At 40.8% G+C, this 21,227-nt stretch overlaps 1 protein-coding gene across 2 annotated transcripts; it reads left to right on the top strand.

Annotated features, from left to right (window-relative positions):
* The first annotated feature begins 298 nt into the window (after positions 1-298).
* LOC147309869 (leucine-rich repeat-containing protein 24-like) lies at positions 299-19,664 on the top strand. Of its 2 annotated transcripts, XM_086270142.1 has the most exons (8): positions 301-868; positions 6,112-6,299; positions 7,344-7,430; positions 8,592-8,783; positions 8,876-9,044; positions 9,245-9,507; positions 9,863-10,435; positions 18,247-19,664. In XM_086270142.1, exons 2-8 carry the CDS (start codon positions 6,129-6,131, stop codon positions 18,649-18,651), a joined length of 1,860 nt encoding a protein of 619 aa, XP_086126268.1. In that variant the 5' UTR covers positions 301-868; positions 6,112-6,128; the 3' UTR covers positions 18,652-19,664. The 2 variants fall into 2 exon arrangements, with proteins under 2 accessions (XP_086126267.1, XP_086126268.1); XM_086270141.1 differs by having other exon boundaries at positions 299-6,299.
* The last annotated feature ends 1,563 nt before the right edge of the window (positions 19,665-21,227 follow it).

Raw genomic sequence — 21,227 nt, 5'->3', positions numbered from 1 at the left:
AAACACAGTCTCTTGGGCTCGATTTGCAGGGCTGACCAGCCCTGAAAGCCCGGTTGTCATTAGATGATCGCTTGCATGTATCAGAAATCCTTTTAAAACCTCGCCACACTTAGTCTTTTTTGAACACACACTTTTCCAGCTGGGCTGAGATGTTCTTGAAACCCTGGTTGTCTTTGATGCGTTTGAAGACGCGATAAATGTCGCCTTCTTACCTTGTTCACGTGACTAATAATTGTATCTATATTAACCATTTCTGTTCCGTTCCTGACACCTGAGAATATTTTGTTGGCACTGTGACGGTGAGCGTAATGAAAATGTCCACGGTTTCCACGGAATGCAGATTTACGCACTACGTTAGCGTGAGATGGCAATCTGCAGGCGAACGACCACAGATTCTTACACAGATGAGTTTGATGCACAACATTTATCACGAAGACTTTGCTGTGATTAACGTGTGCAGGAGACGCTTTTGTGCTTCTTGCGGAGCACTGCTGACTCGACGATCGTCCTGAGGAGCAGCAGCGTGGGGTAAATGGATGGGAGGGTTCACTGGGAGTGACGAATGAATGAACAGCTGGATGATGGCATTCAACAAAGACATGATCTGAACCGCACTGCACTGATTTGCACTTAGTGCTACACTATCAAACCTGCCATAATATTTCGCTGCTGGCTCCCGTCTTTTGTTGACATCATAAGCGTGTGTGCGACGGCCCGCGGTCCTCTGCAAACTGTCGATTTTTTCCTCCCCTCTTCTACTTTCATTTATTTGAGGCAAATTATTAGAACCGTCTGCTAAGAAGGAATAAGAAGACGTCGTGCAGGTCGGACGTCCTTTTCTGGGTCTCCCACGTCCTTCCCCAACGAGGTATTTATTCTTCCACACGCATCCATCATGGTGCTTCTTATCTTATATGCGTTTGTCTTCGCAGAGTCCATTTAATCACCCTTTGGCATGCACGCTGCCATCAGATACTGGTTACTGTTATTGTGTAGCTTCTGTGTTATTAAGGTGGCCTTTAGCACAGCATATGACTGCTCGAGTGCATGTTTAGCTGCCCTTAAAGACAGCTTTTCTGGTTTCACTGCTGTCAGTCAATGGAAATATTTTATGTGTTTCATATCTTACATACAGATAAACCCAGTTCATGCTGCAGCAGCCCTGTAGTTACACAGTAGAGGACGTTTACAGGCGAGCAGCAGCAGCAGAGTGAAGTGGCCTTGATGGTAGATCCTTTTATGCAAGTCAAATCCTCTTGGCATGAGCTGTTTCTATGGTGACAGAGATTCACCAACTGATATGAATATGGAAAAGATTACATTTATTGAGATGTTAATCAGAATAAAACTACATTTACAGTCATGGTTTAAAATAAATTACACTCACCTTTAATTCTAAGGCTTAGGTCTCAAAATGCAGTAAACATAACCTCAGATAAACTACAAAAGCATGTCATAGTGTTATATTTATTTAACAAAAAGTAAGACCGAATGCAAACGCAGTGTGTGAAGTAGGCCCTTGCTGTTTTTTCATAAGAATTGAGAGGGTAGGTAGCAGCCAGGTGCTGCTAATCAGATATTTTTGATCATCAGGAATTATGACCTTCACTATCAGAAAAGAGGTTTTTCCACTTTATTGTTCTTGGGTATTCAGTTGTGTTAACACAATGCCAAGCAGGAAAGACATCGGAAATGGTCTCACAGAAACCGTTGTTGTTGTTCAATAATCTGGGACGTGCCATTTCCAAACAATTTGAAGACTATATTTTTACAGTAGAAAAATTATTCACAACTATAAAATACTCTGGATTAAACCAGCTCCAGGAAAACATCAAACACCAGCTGTTCGCCCTGAGACAAGTGGATAATTTGTGAAAGGTACAAAAAAAGCAAGAGAGGGTACGATCACATTTTTATGGAACCCTTTAAGTTTCTAAAATCACTTTTCACCATAGCAAAAAAGGGAATACCTGAAGACAAGGCAAGAACTAGACACACATTTTGACAAAAGTATACAATGACAAGAATTCGTTTGAGCCAACACCTAATCCAGCACCCATAAGAAGACAGAGAGTAATATGTTTCTTCGAGAGGAAAAGGTTGAGGCTCCCTAGATGTTTGAGGAGTATCGAGTTGTTTGGCCAGGAAGCACTTTTTCTCCATCAAGCATGATAGAGGTAGGCCTTTAAGTGCACCAAAATGAAACGATTATTAGAATCTACAAATACAACAATCAGAGTTGCTGCCATTTGTGTGAATGTGTGTGTGAATGGGTGGATGACTGAATGTGTAAAGCTCTTTGGAGTCCTTAGGGACTAAGTAAAGTGCTATACAGATACAGGCCATTTACCATTTATCTATAAACAGGGTGAATTTGGAAAGCTGGGATTGCAAATCAAGAAGCAAAATCTGCTTTTCTCCATAGTGACATTCTTGAGAATACACCTGGGCGTAGGACTTAGAACAGAGGTGGGGAAACTCCAGGCTTCAAGGGCCGGTGTCCTGCAGGTTTTAGATATCATCCTGGGTCAACACACCTGAATAAAATGATTAGTTTATTACCAGACATCTGGACAACTTCAAGACACGTTGAGCAGGTAATTTAGCCATTTGAATCAGCTGCTTGGGATCAAGGACACATCTAAAACCTGCAGGACAGCGGCCCTTGAGGTCTTGAGTTCCCCACCCCTGATTTAGAAGCATGCGACAACACTTTGGGAAAGCATCTGCATCAGACTGTATAGAAAAAGCCATGGCTGAAATCCACTAACAAGAGGAAACATCAAGATGTGCTTGGGCAGTATCCCAGGTGAAACATAGGTAGTGGATGAAATGTTTAGGTGTGGGGAAAATGGGAGTACCACCTCAGAAGAGTTATGAAAGAGAGAATGTTTGGCTGTATCATCAGATCAACATACAAAACTCTCTGACGGTGTGAAGTACATCATATTAACTGGTACAACTGAAATGATAAGGGGAGAGTATTCTGACAAAGAAGCAACAAAGCTGCAGTTCTGGACCCCCACACAGTACAATGTCTGATCTTGCTAACTTAAGATCAGACATTGTACTGTGTGGTAGTGTGTTGAACTCACACTGTGCTGCCTGCTTTATTAAGTTCGCAGTGCCCTGGGAAGATGTCATAAAGGAAGCCAATGGGTTGAAGAAACTACGGCGTAGTGAAATGTAGTGGAAGCAAGGCAGAGAGGCTACATGGCAAATATCTCTACAATGGAGATTAGATGCAGAGAATTTCTTGCATCATCTCAGTAAGACTCTTGAAAGGCATATGTATTAAAAGATAGACGCTGCAACTACGCATGAAAAAGAAATTGTTGGCAGAACATTTTTAAATCATCCTCTGATGAGCAACCGTTGAACCATGAAGAAACTTTCCTTAACTTTATTTGCAATGTATAAAAGCAAAAGGGAAAAAAAGAATAATTTTTAAGAAATAATTTAATTTGTAATTCATGGATGTGTTTTTCTAGCTTTTATTTTTACAATATAAATATATTCCTTATGCCAAAAAGTTGATTCATCTGGACGTAGCGTTTTCAATGGGAGAAACATTTTGTCACTCATTGAAGTGACTTCTTCCGTCTCAGCTGACTGCAGGTTTCCCCAACTTTATAAACAGTACATTTGCATAATGACTGAAACCAGCCCACTGAATAAACGGTGAGCTGTGAGGTCAGTTTCTTCATCACTGAGTGAATGGAGCTCAGTCTCTGTCTTTCTCGCTTTCTCTCATCGATATGGAGGTAATCATTCAAATAAGATATTTATATAAATATATAAGATATTTATAAGTAATAGTCTATAGTGGATAGTAGACTATCCACTGGTCAAAAGTTTAATATGCATATTGAAGGACATATCCTGGTCAAATATGACTCAGAGATTGTTCACAGTACTGGATGTCAAGGTAATGCTTCCTAATGTTCCTGCCTAGGAGAATCGTTTATAAATAATGTAAATACAACTGGTCTCAGCACAACACCCAGAGGAAGTTCATAATTAACCTTAGCTTGTCAAGAACACTTTCCTATTTACATGAATAAACTGGAGTTTATTAGATACAAAAGATATTCAAATCCCTGCAGCACAGTGCCTTTAATACCTGTCGCTTGTTCTACTCTATGTAGTAAAATATTGTGGTCAATAGTATCTAATTCTGCAGTGAAGTCTAGCAGGACAAACGAGAACATCAGTTCATTGTCAGAGAGGTCAGATCATTCTGAACTATCTCTAGTGCTGTTTCTTATTGTAAGCAATTCTGAATCCTGACTGTCAGATTTTAGAAGAATCAATTCAGTTTTATTTATTTTATATAGCACCAAATCACAGCAACAGTTGCCTGAAGGCACTTTATATGTAACATAAACGCCCTACAGTAATACAAAGAAAACAGAGAAAACCCCAACAGTCATGATCGCCTATGAGAAAGCAGGAAAAACTTTTTTAACTCTTTTAACAGGAAGAAACCTGCAGAAGAACCAGGCTCAGGGAGGGACAGCCATCTGCCCCGAGGAAGACAGGAGTAGACATGCTGTGGAAGGGAGCCACAGTTGTTAGTTAATAAGAATTAATGATTAAATATAGAGTTGTGTACAACTACATATTGAGTAAAAAGGTGACTGAAGAAGAAACACTCAGTGTATCATGGGAATCTCCAGCAGTCTATTTCTTTTGCAGCATAACTAAGGTAGGACCTTGTATGTGAGGAGCAGGATTTTGAATTCAATTCTGGATTTAACAGGGAGCCAATGAAGACAAGCCAGTATAGCAGAAATATGCTCTCGCTCTTTGTCAGTACTCTTCCTGCAGCATTTTGGATCAACTGAAGGCTGAGATATTGCACAAATGGAAGAAGTCATTTGTTTGATATGCACATTGAAGGATATATCCTGGTCAAAAATGACTCCAAGATTCCTCACAGTGTTGCTGGATGCCAAGGTAATGCCATCCAGAGTAAGCATCTGATTAGATACCATATTTCTAAAACTTTCAGGGCCAAGTACAAAAACCTCCCTTTTATCTGAATTTAGAAGCATTGAGCGGTAATCCAGGTCTTTATGTCTTTAAGACATCTCTGTAATTTAATTAATTGGTGTGTGTTATCTGGCTTCATGGGTAGATAAAGTTGGGTGCCATCTGTGTAGCAGTGAAAATGTATGCTATGTCTTCTAATGATACTCACTAAGGGAAGTATGCATAATGTAAACAAAATTTGTCCTAGCACTGAACCCTGTGGAACTCCATAATTAACCTTAGTGTGTTAAGAGGACTCTAGATCTGCATGAATAAACTGGATTCTCCATAATGACTTAAAGGTACTCCACTCCATTTAATATCTACAGCATGCTCTAATCGCTGTTATAAAGTATTATGGTCAATGGTATCAAACACTGCACTGAGGTCTAGCAGGACAAGCACAGAGAGGAGTCCACTGTCAGAGGCCAGTCGCTGTACTGTGATGAGCTCTGAAACCTGACTGAAAATCTTAAAATAAACAATTCCTCTACAGATGATCAGTTAGCTGTTCTACAACTACTCTTTCAAGAATTTTTTTTAGATAAAAAGAAGGTTTGTGATTGGCCTATAATTAGTTAAGACAGCTGAGTTAGCCTGTCAGCCTGGCTACAGTGCTGAAAAGAAACATCAACATGATTGTAATGCAGTGGCAGGAACTTTCTGAGCAACATTATAAAGAACAGTGAGCCAAAATTGATCCACAATACTGTGAGAGACTTCAAGTTGCCACAAAATGTGGTTCCACAAACCACTAAATCAAATGGGATACTACATGCTGCTTTTGCATTTTGGCTTTGTTCTTGTTCAGTTTTAATAAATAGGAATTGTTCGGAGTCTGAAATGTCACAAAAACAATATGCCAATGAGACCTTTGACAGAATCCTAGGATGTATCCATTGGATTGTATGGCTCAAGCTGATTTGAAAAATTGTTTGTTGTTACAGTATTATTTTCAGGCTAATTTGTGTAGGAGGGAATTCCTCCTCACTGACCATTTTACATATTTTTGTTCGGCCTCAAAACAAGTCAGAAGAATGCTGATCATGACTCATTCTGTGTTCTCACCTTTCTCAGTTTTATCTCTTGACGTGATGGCTGTGTTTTTGGTGCTTCTTCTCTCCACGCTCCTCCTGTCTCTACACTCCACTCCTCTACGAGCCTCTCCTTCCTGCCCTGTGGGCTGTCGCTGCTACAGCCTCACTGTGGAGTGTGGCTCCACAGGACTGAGGGACATCCCCAAATACATCCCTTTAACCATACAGGTAGGATCGATGCCCTAAGAAGATTCAATTTAATTCAAATGCAAGAAAGTAGTCCTATATATTTGTTTAATGTGAGCATTAAAAGTCGCCAAGATTCCGCACAGTGTTACTGGAGGACAAAGTAATGCTATCCAGCGTGAGAATATTTATACACACAGTGTTTCTAAGATTGTTAGGAATAAGTATATCCGCATGAAGTGATGGTGCTTTTTACTTTAGTGCGATCAGCTCATATGAATTTCAAAGCAGTTCTACAGTCCAACACTGGTCTCTCAATCTCCCATTGGAGAGCCGCGAGCTTCGCCATACTTGCGTTCTGTGATGTTGTCATTTCTTGTGCTCAAGGAGCCGATTTCTGAGAACTCACGGCAGTGTGCCTCCTCGAGATGTCATCCAATTTGTGCCCAGAGATGTTATTCCGAGCTAGTCCTTCCGAGATGTATCCAGTCTGCAGTCAGAGATCTTATTCTGAGTATTCACAGCAGCCGTAGCCTTTCCAAGATCTTATCCATGCTGACTCAATGGGCCCATTTTGAGAAACTCACGCCTCTCCCATCGTTCCAATCCCAGGGGGCAGCCTTGTGGGGGTTTGAACAGCCGGTTCCGCTTCCTTAATTCTTCGATAAGTCAGGGCCAAGCCAGCTCCGATCCGCCAGAACCCTGTTACCATGGTTCCGAATAGGTAGATATCTTCAGCACTCAGGCTCACCCAAGCCCAGACTTCTCGTTGAGAAAGGGGTGTCAGTTGCATTTAGGGACCAGTTGATCCAATCCAAATAAAATTGGTCCTAGCACAGAACCCTGTGGAAAACATGAACAAACTGCAGACTGTTAAATAGATGGAGCTCTTCAAATAAACAATATCTCTGCACATGCCCAATTAGCTGCTTTACAGCTACTCTTTGAAGAAATTTTGAGATAAAATGAAGATTTGAGCCTATTAATAGAGATAGATTGATCAGAGCATTAATCACAATGTATCAAATGTTTTAAGACAATAGTGACTAAAACTCCTCTTTTGTCCCTGCTCATCTCTCCATCCAGACCATCTTTCTCCAGGACAATGTGATTGGTCAGATCCGTCGACAGGACCTCACCATGCTGAAGCACCTGCACTATTTGTACCTGCAGGTAATAAATGCACATACACTCTTAAACACTTACACTAAGACTCTTTAGCCTTCAGTTTTAATCTGTTGACTACATCACAGTTTATACTAAGTATGGATTTGTATACATTCTAGCAATGGTATACGCTGTGTTTACTTCACTCAGTAGTATCAAATTATAGCGAAGTATTACCCTCCAAAATGTTTTAATGCAACAGAGGAAGGATTTCACTGAGCAGGTTTAAGAATACAGCAGGGTCGATGTCTTGTAAGGCTGTAGCAAAAGGTTGTTATTGCTAACTAAAACTAAATTAAAGTGGGTTGAAATTTTGGTTAACTGAAATAAAAATAAAAACTAGACTTTTCAAAATACATTGCCAGTCATGGCAAAAACCCATATAGGCCAAAATTGGCTCCAAAGGCAGATGTCTATCAAATACATGGCCTTCTATTTATACTCAAATTACATTACAGTTTTCATTGTTTTTAAAACCCAGCAGTGCACCTGCAACCACTTCAGAGTTTGAGGTATATTATATTAGAGGGCACTACTGTCACCATGAGCTGCTAGCCTGCAGCAGAGATAAGTAGTTGTAGACATCTAATGAACTTACCTCTTTCTGACTCCACACCGCCAGAAATGTTTAATTTTCAACTCTGTGGTCATCATCTCCAACCAAAGCTGAGAACATGTATAGTAACACTTTCCTTACTCCAGCAAACAGACATTAAGAAAATCACTGGCGTTACCTCTTATGAATCTATTGTACGTATTTTTTGAAACAGTGAAATTGTGAATTGAGTCACTCTCCTCCTTGTGCCAAAAACACTGTCAAATGTTAGACTGCTCCAAAATAAAAGGATCACAACAGAGAAGACAGAAAATGTGTTTCAAAGGCATCATCAGAAGTATTTGGAATTTAAATTTATTTATTTAAAAGGGACAGTGCAGTTTAACATAGTTCAAGTACAAAACATGAAACTGATGTAATGCACATAAGTTTATAGCTATTGCTAATTTTCAACAATAGTCCCTTGTTGGGCTTACAATCAAAATAGGTACATTTTACAATAAAACATAAATTTTCATAAAACCAAATGACATCATAGTAGTGGTAGTTCCAGGAGATTAACCAGAAGCAGACATTTTTCTAGTTTTCTTTTCATGTCCCTCTTCCTCTAGAACAACACCATCTCAGCCGTGGAGCCTGGCTCTTTCCAGAGCCTCGGTCAGTTATTGGAGCTAGCACTGAATGGAAACCGCATCCATTTGGTGACAGCTGACATGTTTCAGGGACTCGAACATCTACGCATTCTGTACCTGGCACGAAACGACATCACACGGCTGCTGGACTACACCTTCCGTGGCCTACCGGTACAGTCTCACTTTCCTGTTCAACACAGCAGCTTTGCTGAGCCCTATATGAAGCTTCATAGATAATGTACATCATTCTCTTGATGTCTCAGCGTCTGCAGGAGCTCCACTTACAGCATAATAGTATAGAGACGTTAGCCGACCAGGCTTTAGTTGGTTTGACTTCTCTGGCTCTGCTGGACCTGAGTAGGAATAACCTCCACACAATTGGCCCTGCAACACTGCGACCTCTAGTGAGCCTGCAGGTCCTGCGTATCACAGGTGAGGCTCCTTTACTGATGACATTGGAACCCATGTTGTGTTTTGGGTTTTTTGTTGGGGTTTTTTATACAGTTTCACGCATAATAACATCTGTTCACTGAGTTACAGATAGCTACTCATGTAGAGCCTAGTAATATGGTAATCATCATGACTCTTTAGGGCAGAACATTAAGTGGCTTCTGTCTTGTGCTATGCTGCAGATAATCCATGGCGCTGTGACTGTGCGTTGCACTGGCTGAGGACCTGGATTGATGAAGAGGGTCAGCGTCTGCTTAGCTCTGCAGAACGTCGACTAGTTTGCATCGAGCCACCACGCCTGTCCCATCTGAGCTTGGTGGAGGTTCCTCTCAACAGCTTGGTCTGTATCCCTCCCTTGGTGCAGCTGGAGCCCAAGAGGCTTGCAGTGCATCTGGGAGAGAGCCTCAGGGTGTCGTGCCATGCCACTGGTTATCCTCGGCCACAGGTAATGATAATTAAAGTGAAATAAAGTGGTAATTAAAGTTTTAATATTCTTTTAAATTATTTTGTTTTCCCCACCATTTGCCATAAGTCCTGCCTATCAAATGAGTGAATTTGTTTGTACTGGTCTTCTTTGACTGTTCCAAATACACTGCATGCAATCAGTGTGGTCAGCTAAAGTGGTTACTTCAATTTTCCTCCTTTTTTCATTTATTTAAAACATCTTGAATGAATCATCAGTTACATACTCCAGTTCAGGTTGACAGTACTGTAACAGTAGTATCTGTTTTTCTTTTTGTACTGTGATGGTTTATCCTTTGTAAGACCACTGAAGAAAGAAATGTCAATACCTTTTGCAGGTGACCTGGAGGAAAGCTTCCCAGGGTAAAGTAGTCCTTTCTCCCAGAGGCCTGGTTCAGGAGTTGGATGCAGGTGGAGGTGGAATGGGAGGAGCAGAGGAGCCCTCGCAGGAAGGCAGAGTCAGTCTCCAGAAGACTAATGGCGAACTCTTTGACCCCGACACTGGCAGTGGCATGTTGTTTCTCAGTAATGTAACTGTGGCTCATGCAGGCTTCTATGAATGTGAAGCATGGAACGCAGGAGGTGTGGCTAGAGTCACCTTTCAACTTGCCATCAACTCATCAACATCCTCCTCATCTTCTTCCTCCATCTGGGCTTCATGGTCCCAGGTGTCTCTACCGTACTCACCTGCCTGGCCTCGACTGAGGAGCCACGGTCCTGCTTTGGGCTCAGATGTAAGCCGGGAACCCCTGTATGCTCTGGGCAGCATGGCCTTCAGTGCTCTGGGAGCTGCCACTCAGACTGCCATTGCTGTGGGCATCTCACTGCTGACTTTGACTGCTCTGCTGCTAGTCGCCATGATCTACAGTCGACATCACCAACGGGACAAAGAGGCTGATGGGGCTGAAAAGGTGCATATATGTTCAATACTACAAATGTGATTGGCATATTTAAAAGTAGAATAAAGGCATTTATCCTCATAGTAGATAGGAATTTATGAATGAATTTTCAATTATTTGTCTGTGTCAGTGTAACACAACAAAATCAGAGGAAGCACAACAAGATGACAGAAGTAAAACTGCACTGACACACACAAATGTTTTGTCAGGTGAGCATTTTACATGGACCATCTGTTTGTCGAAAGAGTTTTGTTACAACTGAAGTAAAGTGCGATGTCGCAAATACAGACAAATGTATTGTCCATGTAAACAGCGTTCATGTTAACAAATTTTTGGCACAAATGGTACCTTATGACCACATGTGTCAAGATATGTTTTATGAGCTTATGTTACGATCAGTGTATCTGGTTAAAAATAACTGTTCTTGTTATAACTTTAAAATTTGTTATGTGTGATCAAACAAATCTGCAGCAGTCATATAACAATAGAGATACACACAACCTGATGATGTAGATGCGGTTTTATGTATTTAGGTTTGCTCAACAGTCTACATGTGTTCTGTGGACTGTGGAGGAAACTTTTCCACATCCCTCGGAGTATCCTCTGGGGTATGCTTTGGGACCATGGTGTGTCTGTCCTATTGCTATTACAGTAGCTTGGTTTACATTGCAAGTCCGACTTGTTCATGGTGCATGCTGGACTCCACCAGGGCTGCCCTTTGTCACCAATTACTATCCTACTTTTAAATATCCCACAATTAACCGAGGAGTCTAAGAGTCAAGTGTAGGGCTTGACCTTATGTGTTCAAGACCTTGTATGGAAAAGGATTTTAACTTTGATTCTGGATTTTACATGGAGACAATGAAGAAAAGCCAATATGAGAGAAATATAGTCCCAGTGCTCTCAGTGCAGCATTTAACTGAAGGCTTTTTGGGGAGTTTTTAGGACATCCTGATAATAACGAATTACAATAATCCAGTCTAGAAGTAATAAATGCATCAACAAGTTCAGCATCACTCAACAAAGGATGTTTCTAATTTTAAAGACATTGCACAAATGGAAGAAATCAGTCCTACATATTTGTGTAATATCCTGGTCAAAAATGACTCCAAGATTCCTCACACAGTTACTGGAGGCCAGTGTAATCCCATTTAGATTAAAAGATGGGAAGTAATGAAGTACAAGTACTTTGTTACTGTACTTAGAATTTTCAGGTATCACTATATAAAGACTGGCTCACAGCTGAGCCAGGGATCACACCTCCTCCACACATTACTTGAGGAAAGTACAACTACTCTGTATTCTGATAACTTTTTACTTTTACTCCCTTCATGTTTAAACAAATATCTGTACTTTTTACTCCTTACATTTTCAAAACAAACTCATTATTTTAGGTTCAACTGTATCATCTATAGCATTTATAATCCGAGTTAAAATGGGCCGGAAGAGGTGCAGGTTTCCGTAAGTTGTGGTTGCGGTACTTTAGAATCTAGCTATCTCTACACAAGAGGAGGAAGCATGAAAAGAGTGCTATTTTTAAGAAACGGGTAATTTGAAGTTCAATGTTTCTATCAGCTCAACAAACATCAGCAAGCACACAAACTGTGTGCAGTTTGTTGCACTGTGTCTGCTAGCTAAAGGAGAGAAAACGGTGCCAGATAACTTCACTTGATGTTGGACGACAGACAGGAAAGGAGAAGGAGAAAGGTTAGATTTAGAGAAAAGTTGAAGTACTGAAGAAACTTCCTTACTCAAATAAAACTGAAAAAGTACAGGCTTTAAAATGTACTTCAAGTACGAAAGTAAAAGTAGCTTTTAAGTAGAAGTATAGATAGTTGCATTAAGTAGAGAAAGCCTGTGCTTCTGCCATCTCTGTCCAGGGTAAGCATACGTTAGACACCATATTTCTAAGATTTTACAATACAATTTTACAAGTTCAATAACCCCAGTTTCATCTGAATTTAGAAGCAGGAAATTGGAGGTCATCCAGGTCTTTATGTCTTTAAGACAGTCCTGTAGTTTAGTTAATTGATGCATCTGGCTTCATGGATAAAGTTGGGTGTCATCTGCATAGAATACGAAATACGAATACAATACGAATGACAAAAATTGTATATGCAGGAATAAATAACACATTAATGTTTCAACTCACTGTAGAGTGTCTTCTCTTGTACTCATGTTTATTAAAATTATTACCAACATATGCCAGGGGGTCCACTGGGGGTCCTGCAAATTTTGGCCAGCCATTGGTGGTGCCCCTGAAATAATTAGCTAAAACAGCAAGTGATTGCTTTTTAAGTAATGGCTTAATCACTGCCAGTTTAAAGGCTTCTGATACATGGCTCGGTACATAGCCCAGTAATAGGGATATATAGATCATAGTCTAAATTGAAGCATTAATAGACTTCTCAAAGGACTTCTTTGAGCACTCTTGTAAGATGTAGGGGCCTAATGGACATGTTTATGATTTGGAGGAAGTAATTACTGGAGTTAACTCAGAAAAATCAATTCAGAGGCTAATAGATAGAGAGGCTAAATTATCAATAGAATTGGAAGAAGTACATAATGATACATCAGTCAGATGGTTATGAATATTTTTTCTCTAAATAGTCAAATTTTTATTTGTCAAGAAATGTGAAGTAACGACTGGTGAAATGCTTGGCTCGACAGACTCTCTGTCAGCCTGGCTACAAGGATGAATAGTAAGACTTTCTAGCTTTATGGAGAGCTTTATTTTAAATAGAGCAACAATCTTTTTTTCCAGGCTAAATGAAAATCTTCTAAATTAGTGAGATGCCATTTTCAGTGTTGATCAATTATTAAATCTTTTACTAACAGGGACTAAAGTTTAAGAATCCACAGTTTTACTCTTTGGTGCTATATTGTTCTTTCTTTGTGATTTTTTTTTTTAATGTTTTTAAATCATTTTTGCTAAAAAAAATTTGGTTTGTTTTTGGTGGTCTGGGAGCAACTGCAGTCTCTAAGGGGATGGAGTTTAGGGGATGACAGAAGGAGACAGGCTGCAGAGAGATGTAGACAGCAAGTCTGCTTCATGATCCCAACTCCAATTCAGGAATCCTGGCCTACAGAGCTGAAAACAGGCTACATTTATTACAAGAACCATTATTAATAAGGGAGGCCGAGGAGTAACTAAACCTCTTGCACATGGAGCAAGAAGGTGCAAGATGGACGGGTGAAGATGCTGTGCTTATAGCAAGTTAGCTATGAGCTAAGCTAAGCTAGCAAATCCCTACAGACACAATGACTAAATACTGTAAATATAATTAGCAGGTGGTTTAACAGAGTTTGCTTTGGATAAAGCAGATGGATATTATGAATCATCTGCACTACAAAAATCATCTTCATATTACACTATGAAAAAATATGTTTTCCAAGAGTTTAAATTAAATGGGCTAGCTACACAAAACACAAGAAGTGATAGTGTACCACAGAAAGAGCAAACACCAGGTGAGAGTGCCACCAACCAAGTTTAAGTATCTTGGGATCTTGTTAGTGAATGAGGCGAGAAGAAAGTGAGAGATTAACAGATGGGTTGGGGCTACAGTTGCAGTGATGCAGATGCTGGACTGGTCCATTGTGGTAAAGACAGCTGAGCATTAAAGAAAAGCTCTTGATTTATGTCCCTACTCTCTCCTGTTATCATGAGTTCTGGGTAGTGACCGAAAGAATGAGATCATAGAGGCTAGTGGCAGAAATGAGCTTTCCCCACTGGGTGGCTATCTCACTTAGAGATTTAGTGAGGAGTTCAGTTATCTAAGACTGGCTCAGTTTACAGCTACTACTCACATTGAAAGGAGCCAGATGAGGTGATTCGGACATGCCTCCTGGGCACCTCCTGCATGAGGTGTTTTAGGCATGTCCTACCAGAAGGCAGCCCTGGAGCAAACCCAGGACATGCTAGAGAGATTAGATCTTTTGGGTGGCCTGGGATTGTCTCAGTGTTCTCCCAGATAAGCATGAGAAGTTGGCTGAGAGAGGGAGGTCTGGGCATCCTTGTTTAAGCTACTCCACCAATGACCTGGCCCAGGACTAGTGGAAGAAAATAGATGGAGGGGGGAGTAAGACTTGTAATTTTTTAAAGAGGTCTTGAGCAATAGTTCTCCAATCCATCGTGGAGATCGTGGCTCAAGAGTTGGGAGTTCGCCTTGTAATCGGAAGGTTGCCGGTTCGAGCCCCTGCTTGGACAGTCTCGGTCGTTGTGTCCTTGGGCAAGACACTTCACCCGTTGTCTACTGGTGGTGGTCAGAGGGCCCGGTGGCGCCAGTGTCCGGCAGCCTCGCCTCTGTCAGTGCGCCCCAGGGTGGCTGTGGCTACAATGTAGCTTGCCATCACCTGTGTGTGAATGGGTGGATGACTGGATATGTAAAGCGCTTTGGGGTCCTTAGGGACTAGTAAAGCACTATATAAATACAGGCCATTCACCATTCACCATCTGAAAGTAGTTTAAAGTTTTTCTTCAGCCACTGGCAGATAATTTTCAGTCTAGTTCTTGTATGTGATCATTTTCAGATAATGTTATTAGTCAAAACTACTTACCACTGACCTGTGAATCACTCAAACATACAGGGAACTAGGGTTGCCAACCGTCCCTTAAAATACGGAATCGTCCCGTATTTAGAAACAAAAGTACACGTCCCGTATTGAGCTAATAAGGGACGCACTTTGTCCCGTAATACAGTGAGAATCAAAAGTAGTCTATAAATGTTTATGGAATTAACGCTTTGTTTGAAAACATAATTCCCAGCCCCTCTCCTGCTTTGTGACCAATGAGCTGACAGCACACTTATGACAATTCGAGTATGACAATTCAGATTACCGCTCATCTCATTGGTCGAGGAAAGGTCGCTTATGGAGAAAATACCGGAAGACAACAGATGACCACAACAAGAAGCATGGCCAACAGGGAAACAAACGCCGACACTGCGGTGCAAGTCTCGGACGACAGTACACCTAAAGCTGGGCAAACACTGTGCGATTTTTTTCAGTCGCGTTATTCAGCTCCTGCTCAAACTGCACGATTGACTCGCAGGGGTTAGAAGTTCGTATGTCACGATGTACTCTCACACTATACCGCCCGATGCTCTGATGCGACCTGAGAGCTCACACTGTGCCTCCATAAAATGAAGGTTATAACAGAAAATCTGTCGCTCGCTCTCTCTGTCTTTCACTCACTCACACAGACACGCACACCACCACCATCAACTTTGCCAAATTGCTAATGAAAAACATTGATCAGGCAGCTGTGATTAAGCAGCGATGTAGATCCAACTATTTTCACGGTTGTTGTGGTCGTGATAATTTTGTGAGGCCACATCGAAAAGGCTCGGATGAGCTTTCCAAAGTTCTACAAGTTGTGCCTCCATCGCTTGTGTCCAGATCACACGCTGCACAGCCGTGCTGCTCCGTCTTTTTCACCGACGTTTACCTGTTTGCGCGTGAGCAGCTGCAGTGACACCCTCACGAGCGATTGATGATCGGGAGCTGGTCGTGAGGTGTTAATCACTTCTCGTTAACCCACGTATACTACACGACGCACGATGAAGACCAAAATCGGGCCGATCACCAAATCGGTCGCATGACTCAAAAATGGTCTCAAAATGGGCCAAAAATCGCACAGTGTAAGCCCAGCATTAGAGCAGCAATATTTGTTCGCCCAGAGAAAGAAAAAAAGGCTGCGAAAGTACAGGGAGGAATGGGAAAAGGAAAACACTGGGCTGGGAAAATGCACGATAACGCCTATAAAGCGCACTGCACTGTGCCGGAGCACTTTTTCCATAGGCATGCTTCTAGTGGTGGGCACATGAAGAACATGAGGGGCGTGAAAGCTCGGGGAACCCTTAACCAATTTCTTGTCCACCAGGCCACGGCAGAAGCAGATATGGTATGTAAACACTGGTTTGTTTTTTTAAACCCTCTGGTTAAGGTTAATATGGGCATGTGCAGTGAATATCAGCGCTATGTGGCCAGAAGTGTGATAATATAACTTATTTTGTGTAATAAACAACTGCAAGGATAGATGATTACAACAAATTGATGACTAATACATAAAAGTAATACATAGATGAATAATGATGATGAGTTATGATGCGTAATCATGGGAACAAGCGGGTTTACAAACAGGAGCAGCTGATTAGCATTAGAAAAGCTGAAATAATACCTCAACTGAAGCCAATTGTACTAAATGCACTATATGTGCACTGTTACAAGAATATTTTTCGTTCTATTGCTTTCTATTAATTTATATAATTTTAAGTTAAGCAGGACAGAGTTCTTTTAAAGAAAGATTTACTTATATTCTCAAAAGTTAAGCATGACAGGCTTCTGTTTAAGAAGGAGACCTGTTTTATTGTGTTAATGTTGTCATTTTGAGCTAAAAATAAATGGCTAAATGATCATTTGTTTCCCATATGGTCATATCACAAAGAATATGCATCTGCTTAAATCAAATTCAAGTCAAATGGTTAAAAAATAATTTCACACACACAAAAAAAGAGCTACCACACTGGGAAGGGTGAAGACAACTGGGTTGCCCGGCCCTGGCCACGAGGTGTCCCTTATTTATTTTTCAGGGAGTTGGCAACCCTACAGGGAACCTAACATGTATATTAGACCCCTTACCAGCAGCCTGTGGCAAAAACACACATGTATTTTTGTCACTCTTTAGTTGAATCTACCAAGTAATGCCACACATAACTCAATTTGACAAGTATAAATTAGTATTTTTGTGCTAGCAACTTCTAAAGAGCTATTAGCCTAAATCTTGCATATCCCAGCGTGGTTTGCAGTCTATCCTTAAAAAACTGAAGAAACTATCTGTAAGATGAGGATGAACAATATCTAAAAGTTTATGTCTTCAAGATAAAGGGGAAAAATCCAGCAAAGACCTGACACAGGACCTAAGTAATGTATCTAGACCCTCTGTTGTAAAGCCTTATCAGAAACAATCTTAGTCGTTGTCAAGAAGCCATTTTTAAGGAAGGAAAGACTGAGGTGTGTTACACAAGACCTGAACTAAGAATCATTGGCAACAAATCTGATGGAGTGATGAATCCAAATTGTTGATTCAAATATCAATATATATATCGAGGAGGTCAGGAGTTTGATGTGTACAGCCATTTGTAAAACACAGTGGAGGCTCTGTCAAGGTTTGGGACTGCATTTCAGCCACTAGTGTTGGATATTTTGTCAAAATTGATGAAATCTTTAGCACAGAGAAGTATTGTAGAATTTTGATTGACCAAGCAATATCATCAGAAAGAGTCTGATTGGCAACAACTTTATTTTTCTGCCAGATGATAATCAGAAACACAGTGCCAGAATACCTGGATAGGAAAATACAATGCAACTCTATCAGTCACTGATAGTCTGATGAAGAGCTTGGTGTTGAGTTTTCTTGTAAAATATATAAAAAGAGGGGTGACTCAAGACTTTTGCAGGGCACTGGGAATTCAGTAAGAATCCAATAAAAGGAAAGAAAATGAAATCAATTAAATGGGGGCAGCGCTGCAGTGTTTATCACTGAGGGTCTTGGATTTGCACCACCTTCTTTTGCCAGTGTGGGCTCTCTATGTGAAGACTCCTTCCACAGTCCAAATGCTCTAAATTACCTGTTGGTGTGAATGATGGTCTGTCTCTCTGTGGTCACCTGAGCACGGGATAGCTGCGGTCCCTACATGTAACGCCTGTTTGAATTCAATTTAATTCAATTCAATTAAAGTCACCTCTAGGCGCTTTATATTGTAAGGTGTTTTTTTTTTGTCGTTTACATTGTCATATTAATGAAGGTGAATTTGAATTCACAGGAGGAGAGCATCTTGTATGTGAACGACTACTCTGATGGCCCCACTACCTTCGCCCAGCTGGAGGAGTATCGTGATGAGCGTGGCCATGAAATGTATGTCCTCAACAGGGCCAAGCCTGTGCTTCCTCCTGCTCCGCCAACAGCTGTGTCCACCACTAACCTGGGCTGTTCAGCACCATCCGATACCTCCAGCCACACCCTCTCCTCGGGCCCTGGCCAGACCATGAGCCCCACTCTGGCCCCTGACAAGCAGCAGCAGCAGGATGGTGACATACGGACCATGAGGAGAATGGCAGGGGAAGGAGGGGAGGCAGAGCCCGTGATCACATTAGAGGCAGAAGGAATGTTTCTCAACCACACAGGCCTCTTCATAGACTCTCCCATTGCTTATGAGATTCACTGCTAAAGGAAGAAAGCAATCCTGGAAGACAGAGCAAAATATGTGTGTGACCCAGTGGTTTACAGCTCAGCCTTTCTTGTTTATGGACTAACAGGAGGCCATTATTGGGATGTACCAAAAAAGGCACAGAAGTACTTTTCTGTGTGAAAGGATTTTCCTTCTGCAAAACTACACTGACAAATGTTAACGGAGTCAATTCCAGTACAAAGCAGAGCTCAAACTCTGTCTGACCTCTAAAACACAGACATACTGTGATGTTGTTTGCCAAAAAAGCGAGTAGGTGAGTGACTCGGAGTATAGGAACCTCTGACTGACCACCAAGACAGCTTCACTGTCCTGCACATGCTTAACTTTCACACATTTTAGCATTACTGGTGTGCTAACATCTGCCCTGTCAAGACCTCAGAGCTCACTGGGAGGCTGAGTACAGGAAAGAGAGAAATCATGGCCCCCTCCGGTTCATGAATATGTGGGAAATCTGTGTTATATAGCCTAACTGCTGTCAGTGTCTGGAAGTTTTAATTTAATCCCAGGGTAGAAATACAGTGCATTTTGTAATTATATAACTGTGTAGAAAAAGGTCAGTCTGAGTTTTATTCTCATTCTCTCTCATCATCATTTTACTCATCTGTGTTGCTTAGTGTCCTAACAGACACAAAAAATGAATCTCTCCTCTCTGTAGTATGAACTGAGCTCAGTTTACCCCAACTCTTTTGGATTTATCCGTCTTTATTGATACTAGCATGTGCGGTTGGGAATGAATCTGAGTTGCTGCTGAGTTTTCCAGTCCACACGGAGGCAGAGTTCTTAGCTGAGCAAAAAACATCAGCTATACGATACGTATTTGACTGCTTCTGAATGAACGAGCTGCTGTGATTGAGAAATAAAGTTTTCAAAGCAGAAAGAGACAAGGCTCGAAAAAACAAGAAATGAAGCTACCTGACTGAATGTTTTTGCTTTTAAATGATCACGTGTGAATTATTGTTGCCTTTATAAACTGAGAGAATCTTTTGTCTCTTTTCTCCTGTTCCTTGGATCTGTTTTTATTCTAAACATGTAGTCTAGCTCTTTACAATGATTAGAACACAGCTACACATTATTTTCGTGGTATACTTTGAAACTAACCACATACTCGGGGCATGCTTTCGTTATCTGAATTGACTCACAGTTAGGGTTAAATTACATACACTCACCGTGACATGGATTTCATGGTCATTTGGGGCTTTGAATTCTTTGAGCGGTTTGTTGCGCGTGGTGGAACGATTGTACAACACACATCTTTTAAAAACCGAAATCATTTACATTTTGTAGTAAGCGGTGTTGGAAGTTCTAATGTGTCTTTTACTTAACAAAGCCAAAGCCTATTTTCGTTAGTGATCATGACGAACAACAACAACTAGTTCTTTTTGCCATCATAAAAATGTTTTTTTTTTTTTTAAAAGAACCAGTATTTAAAACAATGGGGAAGTCTGAGGAATTCAGTGAAGATTTGAGGAGAATTTATATTTACACAAGTTAGACCCATTTTTGAACAACTACACATTCCAAGGTCATCATTTCAAACATTTGTACATAAGTAGAAGTTATTCAGATGTGTCACCACTTTGCGAGGAAAAAAGCCCAAACTGTCACCTTCAGATCACAGGAAATTCCACAAAGTCCACAAATAATCAACAGATTGGCGTCCTGTCCTGAATCACATATTGATGCTTATTAGAAGAATGGGAACATTTTTTGCAGTTTACAGGGAACAGTCCAGTCAAGGAATAAAGTTGCATCTCAGAATAATCAAGGATAGACAGATTTAAACACTACTGAAACATTTTAGACCCTCCTACCTGCACACTGAGAACCAAGGGATCTCTCAGGAAGAGTGATATGTTTGTAGAAAAACCTACCATGGCAATGTATCCCAGTAAGAACAGACAGACCTTTGCAATGTAGAAAACCCAGCTGCACAATGTAAATCACCTGGTTACTATAGCGATCCGCACAGTCTTGGTTTATGATACATGGCCCTTGTGTAAGTCCACAGAAATGTGGACAGTTATGAAAAGTGCGATTCAATTCCAATTTAATTTTATTCAATAAAATTGTATTTATTTAGCACCAGATCACAACAACCACAAGGTGCTTTATATTGTAAGGTAAAGATCCCACAATAATACAAAGAAAACTCGAAAAATCCAATTACTGATTTCTTAATGGTAGAGACTAATGAGGTTCAGAAGTGTGTAAAATTCTGTGTAAAACCAGTAAGATTTTAGGAACCAGTGGTTTACGATGGCAGAATATCAGAAAAATAAAATACACCAAGAAGAAACAGACCAGTCTGCTGATGCTGTCTACTTATCACCTTCCTAACTTGTGTTACACTGCCTCACAGACTACAGTTCAGTGTTCAACACTGTAGTAAATGGACTGGTTCTTATATAGCGCTTTTCTACTCTATCTGAGCACTCAAAGCGCTTTACACAACTAATTCATTCACCCATAAAGATAAGACAGCGTACAGAGCGGAGGTAGACGTTGTCCCACCGGTGCTCAGAAAAAACCTGAAGCCAAACATCCTTAAAACAAAA

This window comes from Aulonocara sp. 'chitande type north' Nkhata Bay, linkage group LG17, assembly GCF_057382095.1.
Source record: "Aulonocara sp. 'chitande type north' Nkhata Bay isolate Kocher_YH1m ecotype deep benthic linkage group LG17, A_spYH_male_GT1.1, whole genome shotgun sequence".
Classification (NCBI taxonomy): Eukaryota; Metazoa; Chordata; class Actinopteri; order Cichliformes; family Cichlidae; genus Aulonocara; species Aulonocara sp. 'chitande type north' Nkhata Bay.
The sequence above is the reverse complement of the archived record's forward strand: the minus strand, read 5'-3'. Positions and strand labels throughout refer to the sequence as shown.

Coding starts and splice junctions, on each gene's coding strand:
- LOC147309869 (XM_086270141.1), top strand. CDS start 5,925: ATGTATCCATTGGATTGTATGGCTCAAGCTGATTTGAAAAATTGTTTG. Junction 7,431..8,591: donor TGCACTATTTGTACCTGCAG/GTAATAAATGCA, acceptor CTCTTCCTCTAG/AACAACACCATCTCAGCCGT. Junction 8,784..8,875: donor ACACCTTCCGTGGCCTACCG/GTACAGTCTCAC, acceptor TTGATGTCTCAG/CGTCTGCAGGAGCTCCACTT.